This window comes from Triticum dicoccoides, chromosome 7A (genome assembly GCF_002162155.2).
Source record: "Triticum dicoccoides isolate Atlit2015 ecotype Zavitan chromosome 7A, WEW_v2.0, whole genome shotgun sequence".
NCBI classification, from domain to species: Eukaryota; Viridiplantae; Streptophyta; class Magnoliopsida; order Poales; family Poaceae; genus Triticum; species Triticum dicoccoides.
In genome coordinates this window covers 128,948,835-128,964,359 of record NC_041392.1, presented here as the reverse complement: position 1 = coordinate 128,964,359, position 15,525 = coordinate 128,948,835, and the positions used below count along the sequence as shown (strand labels likewise).

At 49.7% G+C, this 15,525-nt stretch overlaps 1 protein-coding gene across 1 annotated transcript; it reads left to right on the top strand.

The window, feature by feature from the left end:
• Window positions 1-1,495: 1,495 nt before the first annotated feature.
• Window positions 1,496-15,337, top strand: LOC119328822 (choline/ethanolaminephosphotransferase 1-like). The gene is made up of 18 exons (XM_037601814.1): window positions 1,496-1,806; window positions 3,025-3,034; window positions 3,121-3,171; window positions 3,356-3,433; window positions 4,098-4,173; window positions 4,272-4,294; window positions 4,399-4,499; window positions 5,174-5,268; window positions 5,370-5,444; window positions 5,590-5,659; window positions 12,375-12,438; window positions 13,022-13,062; window positions 13,151-13,235; window positions 14,185-14,247; window positions 14,340-14,398; window positions 14,493-14,545; window positions 14,673-14,745; window positions 14,849-15,337. Exons 1-18 carry the CDS (start codon window positions 1,670-1,672, stop codon window positions 14,868-14,870), a joined length of 1,176 nt encoding a protein of 391 aa, XP_037457711.1. The 5' UTR covers window positions 1,496-1,669; the 3' UTR covers window positions 14,871-15,337.
• The last annotated feature ends 188 nt before the right edge of the window (window positions 15,338-15,525 follow it).

The following is a 15,525-nucleotide window of genomic DNA, read 5'->3' as shown; positions in this document are numbered from 1 at the left end:
AACTATCTGAAACGTCATCTGGCATTTACCCATGCCTGTCAATTTGATATGTCAATGGCGTTTGGATGTAAATGAAGAAGAGGATGACGAATTATCTCTTCATGATGAGTACATGCGCGTGGAACCGCATGCAGTGTTGCACCCTCTCGGCGTAGACTCACTAGGAACAGCGGCTCAAACATTATTCGCCCTCAAGCCCGAGGGCGACTTTAAGTTTGTGAGAGCAACAAACTCGGTGTCGACAAGTCTGTTAAACTTGATATATCTATCAAACTCGATCGAGTGTACTAGACGCACCTTCTTCGAAAATCGGGTAGGGCTATTGACATTTCCCATACAAACATATTTCAATCCAATTCCATTTTTTGGATAGTGATAATGATAATACTAATAAACAGTTCAACTTCCTTCTCGGTTGCATTTGGTTTTTGCACGAAGGGCACAAGGGGTCATTGTATTTTCCATATAGCTTACTCGACTGAGCATATTGTAAAGGGTAAAATGCCGCTTGTGTTGGAACCAGAATGACCAAAACCGACGAGTGCAACAAGTCTCTTGTCATGAATCCCACCTCCTAGAGACCAGGTTACACCGTTAGTAGATGCGGCATTCTCGGGAAGTGATGGTATGACGGTGACCGGTATGATACTACGACACCATGATGGGACGATCATCTTGGTTCCTTATAGATTCTTGTTCTACTGCAATGATGCACTGGAAGCCGAGATACATGCTATGTCAGTTGTTGTGCATGGCCTTGACCATGCGACACACTGTGTTTCCAGTTGTCGTGCAATCAGATTCATCCATGGCCCTATCGATCTTCATAGATGCATCATTTTTTTTTTGCATCAAGTACATGAGAGAAAACTAGGTATTTATTCCACAAAAGTTTTATCGTACTCATAATAGAGTAGCAGATTGTTTAGCGAGATACAATCATACCGAGAGCATAGCACAACTGTGTGGCCAAGAAACACATGTCATCTTGTTTACATAAATGCTGTTGTATGGGAACCACAAAGAAAACATGATATCTTGTGCTAAAAGCAGCACGTCCACATGATCTATTGTGTACCATTTCCCTTCACCATGTCCCACTCTCACATGTCCGGGTTCCATCACTTTGCCATAGGGGAACAAGCATCGAGACATGATCTAACGTGTACAGTTTTCAGAAGGTTTTGGCATCGGACACGCGTATCCGCATCTTTCGCTTGGTAGGTGCACATCAACATCGGAGAAAGCAATTTTCTTAAGAAAACCGTAGCTGAAGAGAAAAGGGTTTGAATTTCTGACGGGTGCTTCTCCCTGGAACGAAAAGGCCAGCAATAAAAGACCGGAGGGACAGGCGGCGGCCACCCCTGAACCCGAAAAGGCTCCACGCCTTTGCAAAAAAAAAAAAAACCGTGCGTTGCACTCAAAAGTGGTGGGGCCCCTGGCCGACCTGACGGCGTGTCGTTGTGTTGGGTCGACTCGAATATCCCACCACGCCACGCCATCGGATCCCCAGCTTCCCTCTCCGCCTCACCGATCTCGCCTCGCCTCGCCAAGCCCAACAACTGGCTCACGCCGCATCGCATCGCGATCCAGCGCCGTCTCGAGCCTTCCATCCAGAGCCCTCCCAAACTCCTCTGCCGACCCCCCGCCCGCCGCCGCCGCGCCGGAGATGGGGTACATCGGCGCGCACGGCGTGGAGACGCTGAAGCGCTACAGGTACAGCGGCCAGGACCACTCGGTGGTGGCCAAGTACGTGCTGCAGCCCTTCTGGAGCCGCTGCGTCACCCTCTTCCCGCTCTGGATGCCGTGAGTGCCCCCTTCTCCCTTCCGCCTCCTCCCCTACTCTACTTACTGGTTAGAGTAGATGGCTGTGGTTTAGTCGGTGGTTGGAGAGTAGATGCGCCCAAGAGGGTCGAATTGTGGGTTGGGGAACGGGGGTGACCGCATCGTAAGCCTGCTTTGAAATAACGTTTGAAGAGAGGCAGGAACTTAACTCAATGAGAGGCAGATTAATATCACTGAAGCCTTGTGGCGTCTTAAACTCCCTAACTGTTTGGATTGGCAATTTGTTTGTCTATTACTGTGACTCGTCAGGCTGTCAGTAGGCAGTGATTTGCATGCCAGTTGCTCTAAACACAGTAACTCAACGAGATGCAGGGTAATATGACTGAAGCCTTCACAAACTCCTTAAAACTGCAAGGATTGACAATTTGTTTGTATATTACTGCAAGGATTGACAATTTGTTTGTATATTACTGCTTTAACTTGTTATAGGTGTCATCAGTGGTTTGCCATGTCAGTTATTCTGAACAAAGTGTGGTTACATGCCTGCCTACTGTAGACTGTGACATCTCTTTACCTCATTACCTGTAAATTATACTATGGTTTTTTTTATTAACTTAGATGACCAATGGGCAAGTGATTGGGCTTGAACCACGGGCGACAGAACAATCAAACTTGATATTCCTGTTTTCATCTTACAGATTAATAACTAGCAGGATCGATCTTACACTTAATATTTTCTCCCGAACACGCATCAAAACACTCCTCTTTCGTATTAGAAGGCGAACACCCAAATGGTGCAAAAGCTACACAACCACCATGAGGAAAAGGCAAAAAATCTTGAAAAAACAAAGAACGAAAAAGGCACAAAACTATGGAGGTAAGTGTGACTAGAGATGTGGCCACAAGGGCGAGGGGCATGCAGGACAATGCTTGGAGCTCCTTGGAGCCTGCCAACCTCCACTGATCTGCCTCACTGAAGATCTGTTGTCTAGGTCCTGGCTGTAAGGGTACTCGTTAACACACATACTTCTCTGCTGCCACAGTCTCTACATTGTTAGGATAGTCAGAGAACTGAGATCTTGCGCTTTCTTGGTGCTACATATCAACATTCTATAATTGAAGGAAATAGATTTGTAGTCTTGTGCAAACAGATTTTTTTTTTCAATTTTTGTTCTTTTCATCAGAGCTCTTGAGCTAATTTATAATTTTCCACATTTGCATGTATCGACCAACGTATAGACCAAACATGGTAAGAGATTGATCAGTAAATTGTCAATTCTTCCTTGGGTTCATTTCATTTGGAGCAGTCTGTGGTGATCCTTTCCAAATTTTCAGATCACACTCATGGGGTTTATGTTTCTACTTACATCTTCGCTGCTTAGCTATGTGAGTGTCTTTCTTAATTTATTTTCTTCTTATTTCGGAGAGCTGCTAAAATAGTGACCTAAAACGTCTTACATTTGTTTACGGAGGTAGTATGTTGCTGTTAATATCTCGACGTTGTCACCTTATGATGCATTCCACGTTTTATGTTATGTCTTGTTTTCCACTTATGACTCTAATTTCACAGATTTATTCACCCCACCTTGACACGGCTCCCCCTCGGTGGGTCCATCTTGCCCATGGAATACTTCTCTTCTTGTACCAGGTGTGTGAAACTGAGAATGAGATTGCAAATAGATAACTCTTCCTTGTTCTGATCTTTATGGCTTCTCCTGTATGGTTACTAAAGAGCATTATTTTGCTTAAGCAAGAGTGTTCCATGTGATAATTTCTGTAATTCTTGTTTTCTTGCCTATCCGCTGGTTTAATTTCTTACTATGACATGACCTGTACAATCTATGGTAAACAAGGAATTTGCTTTGTTGTTCATATTACAATTATGTATTCCTGGCTGATTTTCAAGAAAGGACCCATAGCCACCTAATGATATAAGTATAATTTCACTAAGTGGTTGAATCTAGAGCTATATAGGCCAACTACTGAAGAACAGTTATCTTAAATCCTTTATTTCAGGTAGCAGAATGAGTAAGACCCACTCTTAGTGGGCAGTTCTGAACTTGATTAGAATGAAGCCTGACATTTACCCCTAGAAGAATTATTTTGTTGTAAAGATTGAACAAATATTAGTTGGTGAGAGTTTGAAGTATGTTGTTTCTAAACTTGTTTATCTGACTGATGTAACTATTAAAAACACATGTATATTGTCATTATCACCTTGTAAATCAACATGCACAAAGCAAACGGGAAATTATCATGTCATCTAGTTCACTGGTTTGAATTAATCAACTATATTGTATTGTGCATGCTAGACTTTTGATGCCGTTGATGGTAAACAAGCAAGGCGCACCAGCTCATCAAGTCCTCTAGGAGAACTTTTTGATCATGGTATTTTTTTCCTGCTCTTTCTCTCTCTCTCTCTCTCTCACTCTCTCTCTCTCTCTCAACATCTCAATCTTACACTATTCAAAATTTTCATTTGGCAGGATGTGACGCCCTTGCCTGCGCTGTAAGGATTTTTTTTATTCGAGGCCTTCACCTTGTCCTCGTCTTTCACTAAAGATATATTTGTCTTATTTATCTTGACTGGGCTCGTCCTTATACTGTTGTTAGTTTGAAGCCTTGGCCCTTGGAAGCACCTTGATGTGTGGAAGGTTGACATTCTGTTATTGGGTGGTTGCTGCTGTCCCATTTTATCTGGCAACATGGGAACAGTAAGGCTTTTAGAACTCAATTTCTCTGAGCATATTCCAGATATCTGCAAAGCAAGATGCTCTTTTTTTGTCCGAAATGTTAAAAAAAATGTCATTTCAATTGTAATCTTGCACTCTTCTTTCTGTAATAATGAGTTTAGACCCCTGCATGCTGCAGCTTTTGGTGCGGCATGAAGATTGATTTAGTGGGATGATACTACTGATTTTTTTTTCTGTGTGAACTTATGTGTATGCCAACCGAATGTATGAGTTACATGTGGGTAAACCTCATCTAGTCATTTCAGAAAGGTTTTTTTTAACCATAAAAGCATAGTTATCTAGCCCAGAGTTTGAGCAACTAGCTCATAATGTTTCTGATATTAGACTCTGCTTTCTCCTTGTGTTGACCTTACACCAGTGTAACTGGCACCTCATAGGTAATTTTTGTCATAGTTGAGTAACAGATTGGCACATTACATGCATCCATTTGCTTATCACTTCCTTTATCATAGTATTTCTTCTATTTCTGTAGAATCTTCTACTGACCACTAATTTCACATAAGAAACTTAGGGGTCAGCTCATCATTTGCTTCCAGAACTCTCATACTGCTGTCTTTATGTTTGTTTTTTCACATTTGGTAATGCATTAATTTCTTGGAAGCTCTTATTGACGGTTGTATTTCCCATGCTGCCAGCTACTTCACAAATACTCTTATTCTTCCTGTAATAAATGGACCAACGGAAGGCCTGATGCTGATCTATGTCTCCCACCTTTTTACCTTTTTTACTGGTAATTTACCTAAGCAAGACTTGATATTCAAATAGCTTTTTGTTTCTTTAGTAGTTTTTTTTACATTCTTCTAAGATAAGCAATTCTACTCCCCAATTTAGGTGCTGAATGGTGGGCGCAAGATTTTCGAAAATCCCTCCCTCTTATTAGTTTGGTTCCACTTCCATTTGTTCCAGGTATGTTACTTTAGGAACTGCGAATGCCTTTTTTGTTCATTTTGTGTATTATCCTCTATTTCGATAATGACTGCTAGCAGAAACAAGTACTCCACATGACCATTAATAGAAACTGTTTCTGATTTGTTGCTTTAACTTGTATCAGAAATCCCCTTATATGTTATCGTGCTGATTCTGATGATCATGTTTGCTGTAATCCCAACAGTTGGATCCAAGTGAGTTTAAATTCCTTTGTATTTTATTTTCCGAGTAACTTTTTTCATGGCTCCATGACATGAAGTTACATATGACTGATTCCTATGCCTGTCATGCAATTCTTCTCTGTGTTTAATACCCAAAACGGAATCCCCGCCGGTAGCCCTCCCACCTCCCTCCTCCCCCCCTGGCAATGGCGACCTCCAGTGCTGACCCTGTCGACCGCCGGGCGACCCCCTCCGACGACCGCGTGTCCCTTGGCGGCCGCTGGTCCGACTCGGAGGGCGAGTCCTCGACGCACTCGTACAACGATGTCACACGCTCTCCGCCGGCCGTTCCCACGCCGCTTGCGCTCCCAGCCCCCGCTCGTGCCGCTGCCACCGCTAGGCAGCCTGTCGTGAGCCGCCTCGGCCCCCGCTCCGAGGTTCACCGCGCCCTTGGCGGCGTCCAGGTCGACGCGGACGGCTACCAGCTTCCGCGGCGTCGGAATCGCCGCCGCCGCCCTCGCCAGGAGGCCGCGCCTTCCCCTCCTTAGCCCCGACGACGCAGCCCCTCGCCGGAGGAGGTCGCCGGCCTCTGTTTCCGCTGCTTGGACCACCGTCACCGTGTGCGGGACTGCACCAACGACGTCCGCTGCCGCCGCTGCCTCGAGTCCGGCCACGAGTCGCGCGCCTGCGACGCCCAGTGCCGAGGCGACGCCCGGGCCGCTTCCGGCCGCTCGGGCCCTGCTGCTCGTGGGGCTGCGCCTCGGGCCACAACGCCATCGCCGCCGCCACCACCTGCTGCTCCGGTGGTCCGCGCTCCCATGGCTCCCGCCCCCGAACCGGTGCGGGTCATCATGTCGCACTCGGTCGAGATGGAGGAGGCCGAGGTGGTTCTGTCCCGCGCGATGGTGGCCTCCATCACTGGCAACAGGCTACTCGTGTCCGCTGCCGAGGTCGCCGACGTGCTCATCTCTTCCTCGAGCTCGTCGACGGTGACTTCACGGTTCACGCCCGTCACCCCGAAGATTTTTTGATCCTCTTCAACTCGCTCTCGACCATGGATCGCCTCAATGGTGATCACTTCATCCGCTCCCCGCGGTTCTCCCTCTCCGTGCGACCTTGGAGCAAGCTGTCTCATGCAGGCTCCGGCCAGTTCAAGTATCGCGTCGAGCTTGAGCTCCGGGGCATCCTTGCTCAGGCATGGCACCTCTCGACGGCCGAGCATATTCTTGGGGAGAGCTGCTGGATCGAGAGACTCCACCCCGGCACGTGTTCCAGGGCTGACATGGCCGTCTTCCGGTTGGCGGGGCGCACGCATGATCCTGCCAACATCCGTCGCGTCGCCGTCCTGAAAATCGTGGAACAGATCCCCGCGCGCGTGGGCTCGGAGGCGCCTACCATCCGGACCCTCACCTACCCGATTTTCATCGCGCTGGCCCGTGCGGAGGGGAACGGCGCCCCAGCTCCTCGGGCTGGCGCTGGCGACGGACCGGCAGGCGGTGGCGCCGATGATGGCGATGACCCAGCTCGTGGCAGGGGCCCAGGCCGTGCGCGTCGCCGCGGCCGCAAACGTCGACGCACGGAGGAGCCGCCGGCCGGCCGGGCTGATGGCATGGCCGTCGACTCCCTGGGGTGGCGGGCCGGGAACCGCGCTGCGCGCATCGATGGCCTGTTTGTCGTGTCCGCATGGCCCGCGCCGCCCTCCGCGGCTGCGCCGCCGTTCGTACGCCGTCGCGGCTGCGCCATGGGGCCCTGGCCTGGTCTGCGTGGTCAGCTGGAGCAGCAGCACGATCAGCATGGCCCCACCAACATGCGTGGCCGCGCCAGAAAAGGGAGGCGCAAAAGAAAGCCAAAGCAAGCTTTGGCGGTAGCACAGACGGGCAGAGCCTCTGTCGCTACAGGAGATGACGGAGATGCGCGAAGGACGCCTGTCGGTGGCCCCTCGGCTGCTCCAATCCCCAGCGTGGAGCCAGGCCACGGGCCAAGTGGCACGCCCCCATTAGTGGTGAACACTCCGGAAGGATCCCGAGATTTGAATCTCGCACCATCGGATGCCCCCGAGGCAGATAGCGTGGGCCCTGTGTCTGTCGCTTCTGATCCGAGGAATTGTCGGGAACTGCCCGATATGCGCGTGGGACCAGCCTCACAGCCTGTGCCGGCCGGCTTGTCGGGGCAAAGTGGCGTCTCGCCTGCCCTCCCACCTGATGATGGCCTTGTCCCCGCTGACCGGTCCTCCGGGCCCCATGCGCGCGCCGTGGTTGGAGGAGAGGAGCGCCCCACCTCGTGCCCAGCTCCCCAGGCTAGGGCCTCTCTACCGCCCCAGGCCCAGCCCATCGAGGACCCTGGGCTCTCGCCCCAGGTGACTATTCTGCAGAGGCCACAAACCCCAATCACCGCAACGGGACCCAACATGGAGGCCTGCACGCTTGCGCGTGCCCAACAGGGGACGAATCTGCCTGCTGCCGAGCGCTTCGCATTCCCGCCGATCACCATGCGTCGATCCCGTGCTCGTCCCGCTGCGCCAAGTTCCCTAACGCTGGGGGAATTTGTGGCCGCCGCCACCAAGCACATCGCTGCGGCCCTGCCGACGCCTGGGAGGAGGCCGCGCAGGCCCCTGAACTTCTCCCCCCGTCGCGGCCGCTCGGCTGCCTCTGCCCACCCGGCAGCGCCACCACCCACAGCCGAGAGACGTGCGCAGGTCCAAATCCTGCGCACCCTGGGGATCATTGGGACGAATCAGAAGATCACCCCCGCCGAGATGAAGGCCTACGACGGCATGTTTGCGATGCCCATCCCGCTTGAGGTGCTCAAGGCCATGGCCGCGCTGGTCGATCGCGAGATCCCAGCATGTCTATCCAGCCTGCCGATCGCGCCAGCACGTGTCGAGGTCACCTGCACAACCTAGGCAGCACCTGCCCGCTCCCCGTCGATCCACTGTCCATGGATCACGGCCTTAAGATTGCTGTATGGAATGTGCGCGGTCTGAATTCGCGGAGCCGGCGCACAGCCATTCGCTCACTGTTGGACACCACCGCTCCATTGTATGCTTGCAGGAAACTAAGATGGAGTTACTTTGTTCGTCTGTTGTTCTTGACACCCTCGGTTCAGAGTTCGATGACTACACATACCTCCCAGCTCTTGGCACACGGGGCGGCATCTTACTGGCTTGGAAGAGCAGGGCCGTGACCATCACGGACCCGTTGTTCACCACGAATGCCCTCTCGGCCAGAGTGGCCACGGCCTCGGGCACCCCTTGGTGGCTCTCTGTCGTGTATGGACCTCAAGACGACGCGGACAAAATTGCGTTCTTGCTTGAGCTGCGGGAGATTCGTGTGGCCTGTCCCGGGCCATGGATGCTTTGCGGAGACTTCAACCTCATCCTGCGCGACGAGGACAAGAACAACGGCAACTTAAATCGTCGTATGATGGGCAGATTCCGCCGCCTCGTCAATGACCTTGCGCTTAAGGAGGTCTACCTCAACGGGCAGTCCCCTCCCACTCTTGTGCACCTGGACCGTGTGCTCTGCACCTCGGACTGGGAGGATGCACATGGCGAATGTCACCTTCGCTGCCTTGCGACGGTCATCTCGGACCACTCCCCCTGCTGCTGGACTGCTCCCCCATGCCCACGGCGCATAGACGATTTCATTTTGAGGACTTTTGGTTGAGGCTTGATGGGTTCCACGACACGGTGGCTGCGGCTTGGGGCTCGGTCCATGACCCGGACCCCTTCAATCGATTGATGTTGCGCTTCCAGGCCACGGCGCGCAGGCTTACCAGCTGGAGTGCCAAGACGACAGGCAGTATCCGCGACAAGTTGGCCATCTCTCGGGAGCTCATATCGCGCTTTGACAAGGCCCAGGAGGATCGAGCTCTCACTTAGGAGGAGGATTGGCTGCGAAAGCGCCTCAAGGTCTCGTACCTTGGCCTCGCTTCGTTGGAACGCACCATCGCCAGACAGCGCGCCCGCATCGCCACGCTCAAGGAAGGCGACGCTAGCACGGGATTCTTCCACCGGCAATGCTCCTTTCGTCGTCAGAAGAACCGGATCTTTAGCTTGGCCGTGGATGGGCACACGGTCACCGACCAGGACGCGATGGCGCAGGCTGCTTTTGAGCACTTTGGCGAGATCCTGGGCACGGCCGTCGACCGCGACCTTACGCTCAACTTGGAGGGGCTCATTGAGCCTTGCGATCTGGCGAGCCTGGACGCTCCCTTCAGCGTGGAGGAGGTATGGGACGCGATCAAGCGCCTCCCCGCTCGCAAGGCACCGGGGCCTGACGGCTTCACCGCGGAGTTTCTGCGAGCTTGCTGGACCATCGTTCGACAGGACCTTATGGATGTCTTCCAGCAGCTGTTCGAGATGCGGGGCCGTGGTTTTGGCAAGCTCAACCAAACCCTCATGACCCTACTGCCCAAGCGCGCCGACGCCCAGCAGCTTCGTGACTATCGCCAGATCTGCTTGATTCATATCGTGGCCAAGATATTCACCAAGGTCCTGTCTCTGCGGCTTGCCCCCAGATTGGATAGCTTGGTCAGTCGCAACCAGAACGCGTTCATCACCGGCCGGAGCCTCCATGATAACTTCATCCTCGTGAGGCAATCTCTCAAAATGCTGCACCAACTCGGGGCTCCGCGGATCATGCTCAAGCTCGACCTCACGCGCGCCTTTGACTCCATATCTTGGACATTCCTCTTTGAGGTTTTGCGCCAATATGGGTTCGGGGACAGATTTCGGGAATGGCTTGCGATCCTGTTATTGACGTCCAGCACCCGTGTCATGATGAACGGCGAGTCGGGCCCCCCGATCTGGCACCGCTCGGGCCTGCGACAGGGCGACTCCATGTCCCCCCAGCTGTTTGTTCTCGCTGTGGACACGCTTGGGCGGCTGATGCGCCGCGCGCTCAATGCCGGCATACTGCAGTAGTTGCATCCCCGACGCCCGATCCCGGCGATCTCCCTCTATGCTGACGATGTGATGCTATTCTGTCATGCCACGCCGGAGGACGTTGCTGCCATCAAGGGTATCTTGACCCTGTTCGGCAAAGCGAGCGGGCTGCAGGTTAACTATGCGAAGAGATCTGCCACCGTGCATGCAGGAACACGAGGTGATCGCCCAATTGGGTTGCCCGGTGGTGCAGCTTCCCATCACTTACCTGGGCATCCCGTTGTCGATGCGACGGCCTTCCGCCGCCCAGTTGCAGCCCCTCGTCGATACGGTGGCTGCCCGGCTTCCTACCTGGAAGGCGTGGCTCATGAACAAAGCCGGGCGTCTTGCCCTTGTCAAATCAGTCCTCAACGCAATACCAGTGCACCAGCTGCTCGCGTTCGCTCCCCCAAAGAAGACGCTCAAACAATTGGCGAAGATCCAACGAGGCTTCTTGTGGGCTGGGCGGGCCGTGGCCAGCGGTGGCCATTGCCATGTCAACTGGAGCCGTGTGTGCCGACCTGTCGCGTATGGTGGGCTGGGAGTCCGAGACCTGGAGCGCGCTGGTCTCGCGCTACGGTTGCGATGGCTGTGGTTCGCCCGCGTCGATCCGGACCATGCTTGGCAAGGTCTCGATCTGCAGTTCTCACACGAGGAGCGCGCGCTCTTCTTCGCCTCCACTACCATGATCATTGGAAATGGCTCGACGCCGCTTTTTTGGGAAGATTGCTGGATTGGCGGGCAGTCTGTAGGTGAGATAGCTCCCCTACTCTACCAATGCATTCCCAAACGTCGACGCAAGGCCAGGACGGTGGCAGAAGGGCTGGCAGGTAACTCTTGGGCACATGATATACAAGGGGTCCTGGGTCTGCACGAGATCGGACAATACCTGCTGCTATGGCAGGCTGTGTGCCACACCATCCTGACGAACGAGCCGGATCGCCTGCTCTGGAGGTGGACCACCAATGGCATCTACTCGGCGCGCTCGTGTTATGCGGCCAGTTTTCAGGGATCCACACGGAGCCATTCTTGGAAGCTGGTATGGAAGAGCTGGGCGCCTCCACGGGTAAAATTTTTCCATTGGCTCGCCGCCCAGGATCGCTGCTGGACCGCTGAAAGGCTTGCGCGACGTGGCTTGCAGCATCACCCTCGATGCCTCCTCTGCGACCAGGCCTTGGAAACTATCCAGCACCTGCTGCTGACATGCCCCTTTGCACGTCAGACCTGGCACCTTGTCCTTGATTGGTTGCATATTCCGGTCCAAATCCCCGATCAGGAGCACACGGTCACGGAGTGGTGGCTGAGCGCGAAAGAGCTCGCGCCGCCGGCGCATCGGAAGGCCCTCAAATCCATCGCGTTGCTTGTGCCCTGGATGCTATGGAAGCACAGGAACGCGTGTGTCTTCGACAACGCCACGCCATCCATCGAATCCCTAGTGGATAGGATCAAGGACGAGGCCCGGTGTTGGGCTAAAGCAGGAGCCCAGGGACTTCGGGTTGTTCTGCCCACAACCTGGGATGTCCACTGATTTTGTGCTTTTCTTTGTACTGCTCACCTCCTAGGAGGATTGTTCTACCTTTTCCATGAAATGAAATGCAAAGGTCCTTTGCGTTTTCTCGAAAAAAAATACCCAAAACTTCTATGAAATTGCTTGCAAATATTTGAATCTTCATGTTTCACGAACCAGTTCCCTTGCAAGTGATTTGTTTGTGGCATTTACCGCATGTCCACTAAACACTTTCCAATGCAATAAGCCAATAATCATGTGCTGCATGTCTTACTGATATTTCTTGCTTACACATCACTGATTCTCCTGTCATGCAGTATTGGTAATGTCCAAAAAGTAGTTGATGCACGGAAAGGGAGCATGGAATTAGCATTAGCAATGGTAAGTTTTTGGAATTTCCTGTATGTACAATACTTAAAAGCTTGTAATCTTTTAGGTTGTATATTCCTGGACTAGAGTGCTTTTGAAAACTCTAGTCCATCCATCCATTTGAACTTCAAGAAGCAAGCAATGATTTGAATATTTGATATGTATAGTTTTGAGTTTGCGTATATGTGCATATGAATACTCTTTGTTATCATCAAGCTTGTATTTTTACCAGAAACTGTAGGAGAGGCCCTGACGATGAAATTTTATAGATAAAATATACACAAAAGCTTGTATGTCTTTGGACAACAAAATTACAAATGCATAATGTTGTATAAACACCTAGTTCGCCCCAAAGCTTATAACTAGAGCATCTAAAATGGCAAAGTCTGGTCTTAGCTGTTGGGTTTAATTTTGTAGCTATTATTTTATCTTGGACAGGTGCAGCTCTTACAAATATTCTGCATTCGAACAGTTCAAGTTCCATGTGATTATTTATTTATTTAAATATTCAATTCAACCTGGAAGGCTGAAACCCTGTTTATCTTCTTACATTCCATGCACATTCTAATGCTTGTATTTTACATTTGGGCTGCAGCTCCTTCCATTTATTGCGCTGTTAGCTGGAGTTGCTGTCTGGTATGGGATCAGAAAGTCTATTCATTGTTTATCGTACAAAATATAACTCGCTGAATGTAATACTAGTTTTATTTATCTTGCTGTGTAGGTGTTATCTCTCTCCTTCAGATATCATGAAGAACCAGCCACATCTGCTTGTGATTGGAACTGGTTCTGCTTTTGGATATTTGGTTGTAAGTTCCTTTTTTGTTGTTGGGTTCCTTGACCCTGACTTGCTGAGTAGTTTGTAATATTGAATAATGTGCTTTCATATTTACGATATTGGTTCCTGGCTTCCTGCTAAATCGCACGGTGTCTGTCTACTTTTCCTTCTAAAACACAGTATGTTGCATGTATAATTATGCATTGCGAAAAGAAGGAAAAAATGTTAGGGTTCACAAGCTTCATATTATTTGCATGTTGGATGTCTTTTTTACTTCTAGATGTTGATCCAGTGCACCACAGATCGACTGCCTTCCAAAGAGCAGGCGATACCTTTTTTTTCACTTGCCATGGATTTAACTCTGAACTGACCAAGCATCAAACGTCCAGACGAAATGATTGTCCTAGTGCTGTTATCTTGGTAGTTCCGGTTATTCTGAAGCTTATTGCTTTCGGTATAATTCTGATTTCAACATAATTTTTTTCTAAATTATTGATTCGTGTAGATATGATCTAGTATCACTTAATCTAAAACTTATTGCTTTCAAGACTCCGATTCTGTGATTTGAGATTATTGACTCAGAAATTATTGACTCAGAAATGTTGACAGATGGTGTGTAAGTCGAGTTATCTCTGGGAAACTGGATAGTTCCGTTATCCACCTGGACATATGGAATTCATGGCAAAAGCACATAATGACTTGGATATGACACATGGGCAAGCAAATCACCTTACAACTAACATAGACTCGCAGATTGAACTCATGTTCTGTGCTGCATGCAGTGGCGCTCCATTTTCTGAATAAGCATCTAATGGCACTCAGTTCCTCCATGTTATTTGTGCTATTGCATCTAATGGGTTTCATCGATTGACTTGAAAGTGGCATGCATAGCACATAAACTAAACTATGATCATTCTTAATTTTTTCTGGAATTGCTACTATTTTTCCATAATATAAATGAACTTGCCATGCGTGGACAGGGAAGGATGATACTTGCTCATTTGTGTGACGAGCCCAAAGGTCTAAAAACAGGAATGTGCATGGTATGTCTATGTTGTGTAGTGCATGTTTTCGCTCTGCTACATACAAAGTGTAAGAATAATTCAAAATAATGACTAAATATCTCTTATTTCAGGCTCTGGTGTTTCTTCCTTTTGCTATCGCAAATGCTCTCACCGCAAAGATTAACGACGGGTAAGTTTCTTTATGCTTGCCGCGCCTAGTATTGCTAAATTGGAACTGTACCTTTGTGCAGTTAAGCTAAACGATGCATCATTTTTATTGACAGGACTCCTTTGGTTGATGAGCTTTTGGTTATTCTTCTGTATTGTGCAACCTCAGGTGAAGTACCGCACTCCAACATTTAGTTTGAGATGTCCGTCTCAGCTGAATAGCTTTGCATCTTTCTTGCAACCTAAGTGACATATATAAATGTCCAACCATCTCATGTCTTGTTTATTTGTAACAGTGGGTCTTTACATGCATCTCGCCATTTCGGTTTGTCATGAAATCAAGGATGCTCTTGGAATCTATTGCTTCAGGTCTGGAAATCTCACATGTTCTTTTTTAACACAATGAAATCTCCTGTGTCATCTTACCATTCTGAAAAGACCATATCTAACACCACCTTTTACTGTTTCACAGGATAGCCAGAAAAGAGGCTTGAATTTGCCTGAATCCTTCCATAGGAAGCATTCTGCCTTCCAGACATTGTCTGTCTGCATTCAGAAGTCTAACGTTACAACAACGCATAGCCATGGATGCTCAACGAATCATGTCTTTGTAACTCCATGGCCACCGATTATTCATCATGTTAAATGCAGATTTGTGTCAAGTAGCCTATGTACATGTGGTGCGGTCGGTGTATACATCATGGGTAGGGAAGCGGTAGCTTTTCTTTACTTAAACTAGATGGTGGGATGACCGTTGTTTGTAAGATTGTGTTCCAAGAGAATTCTTTTGTGGGGTGCAAAGCCTAGTCTCGCCAAAGTTTTTCCCTTTTCTTTGTGAGGAGTTAATTACCGTATAGCGAATGTAATTTTGGGTGGTGCGAGCCGTCTTGTGAAACTAATTTACATGGCTTGTAGGTTTCCTTTTAGAACAAGTTTAGTAATGCCATATGCGTGCTAAAAAGTCCCTTCGTTTTAGAATACAAGGTGTATAGATATCGTACATCTAGTGACTACTAGCTGAATGCCCGCGTGTTGCCATGGAATAACACACTTTTATTTTTTAGGTGCCCATTATGTTATCCATCTCTTGCTATAACTCCGTCATGTAGAAATACAATGTGTATTGTCCCTTCTTTCCTCACCCTTTCC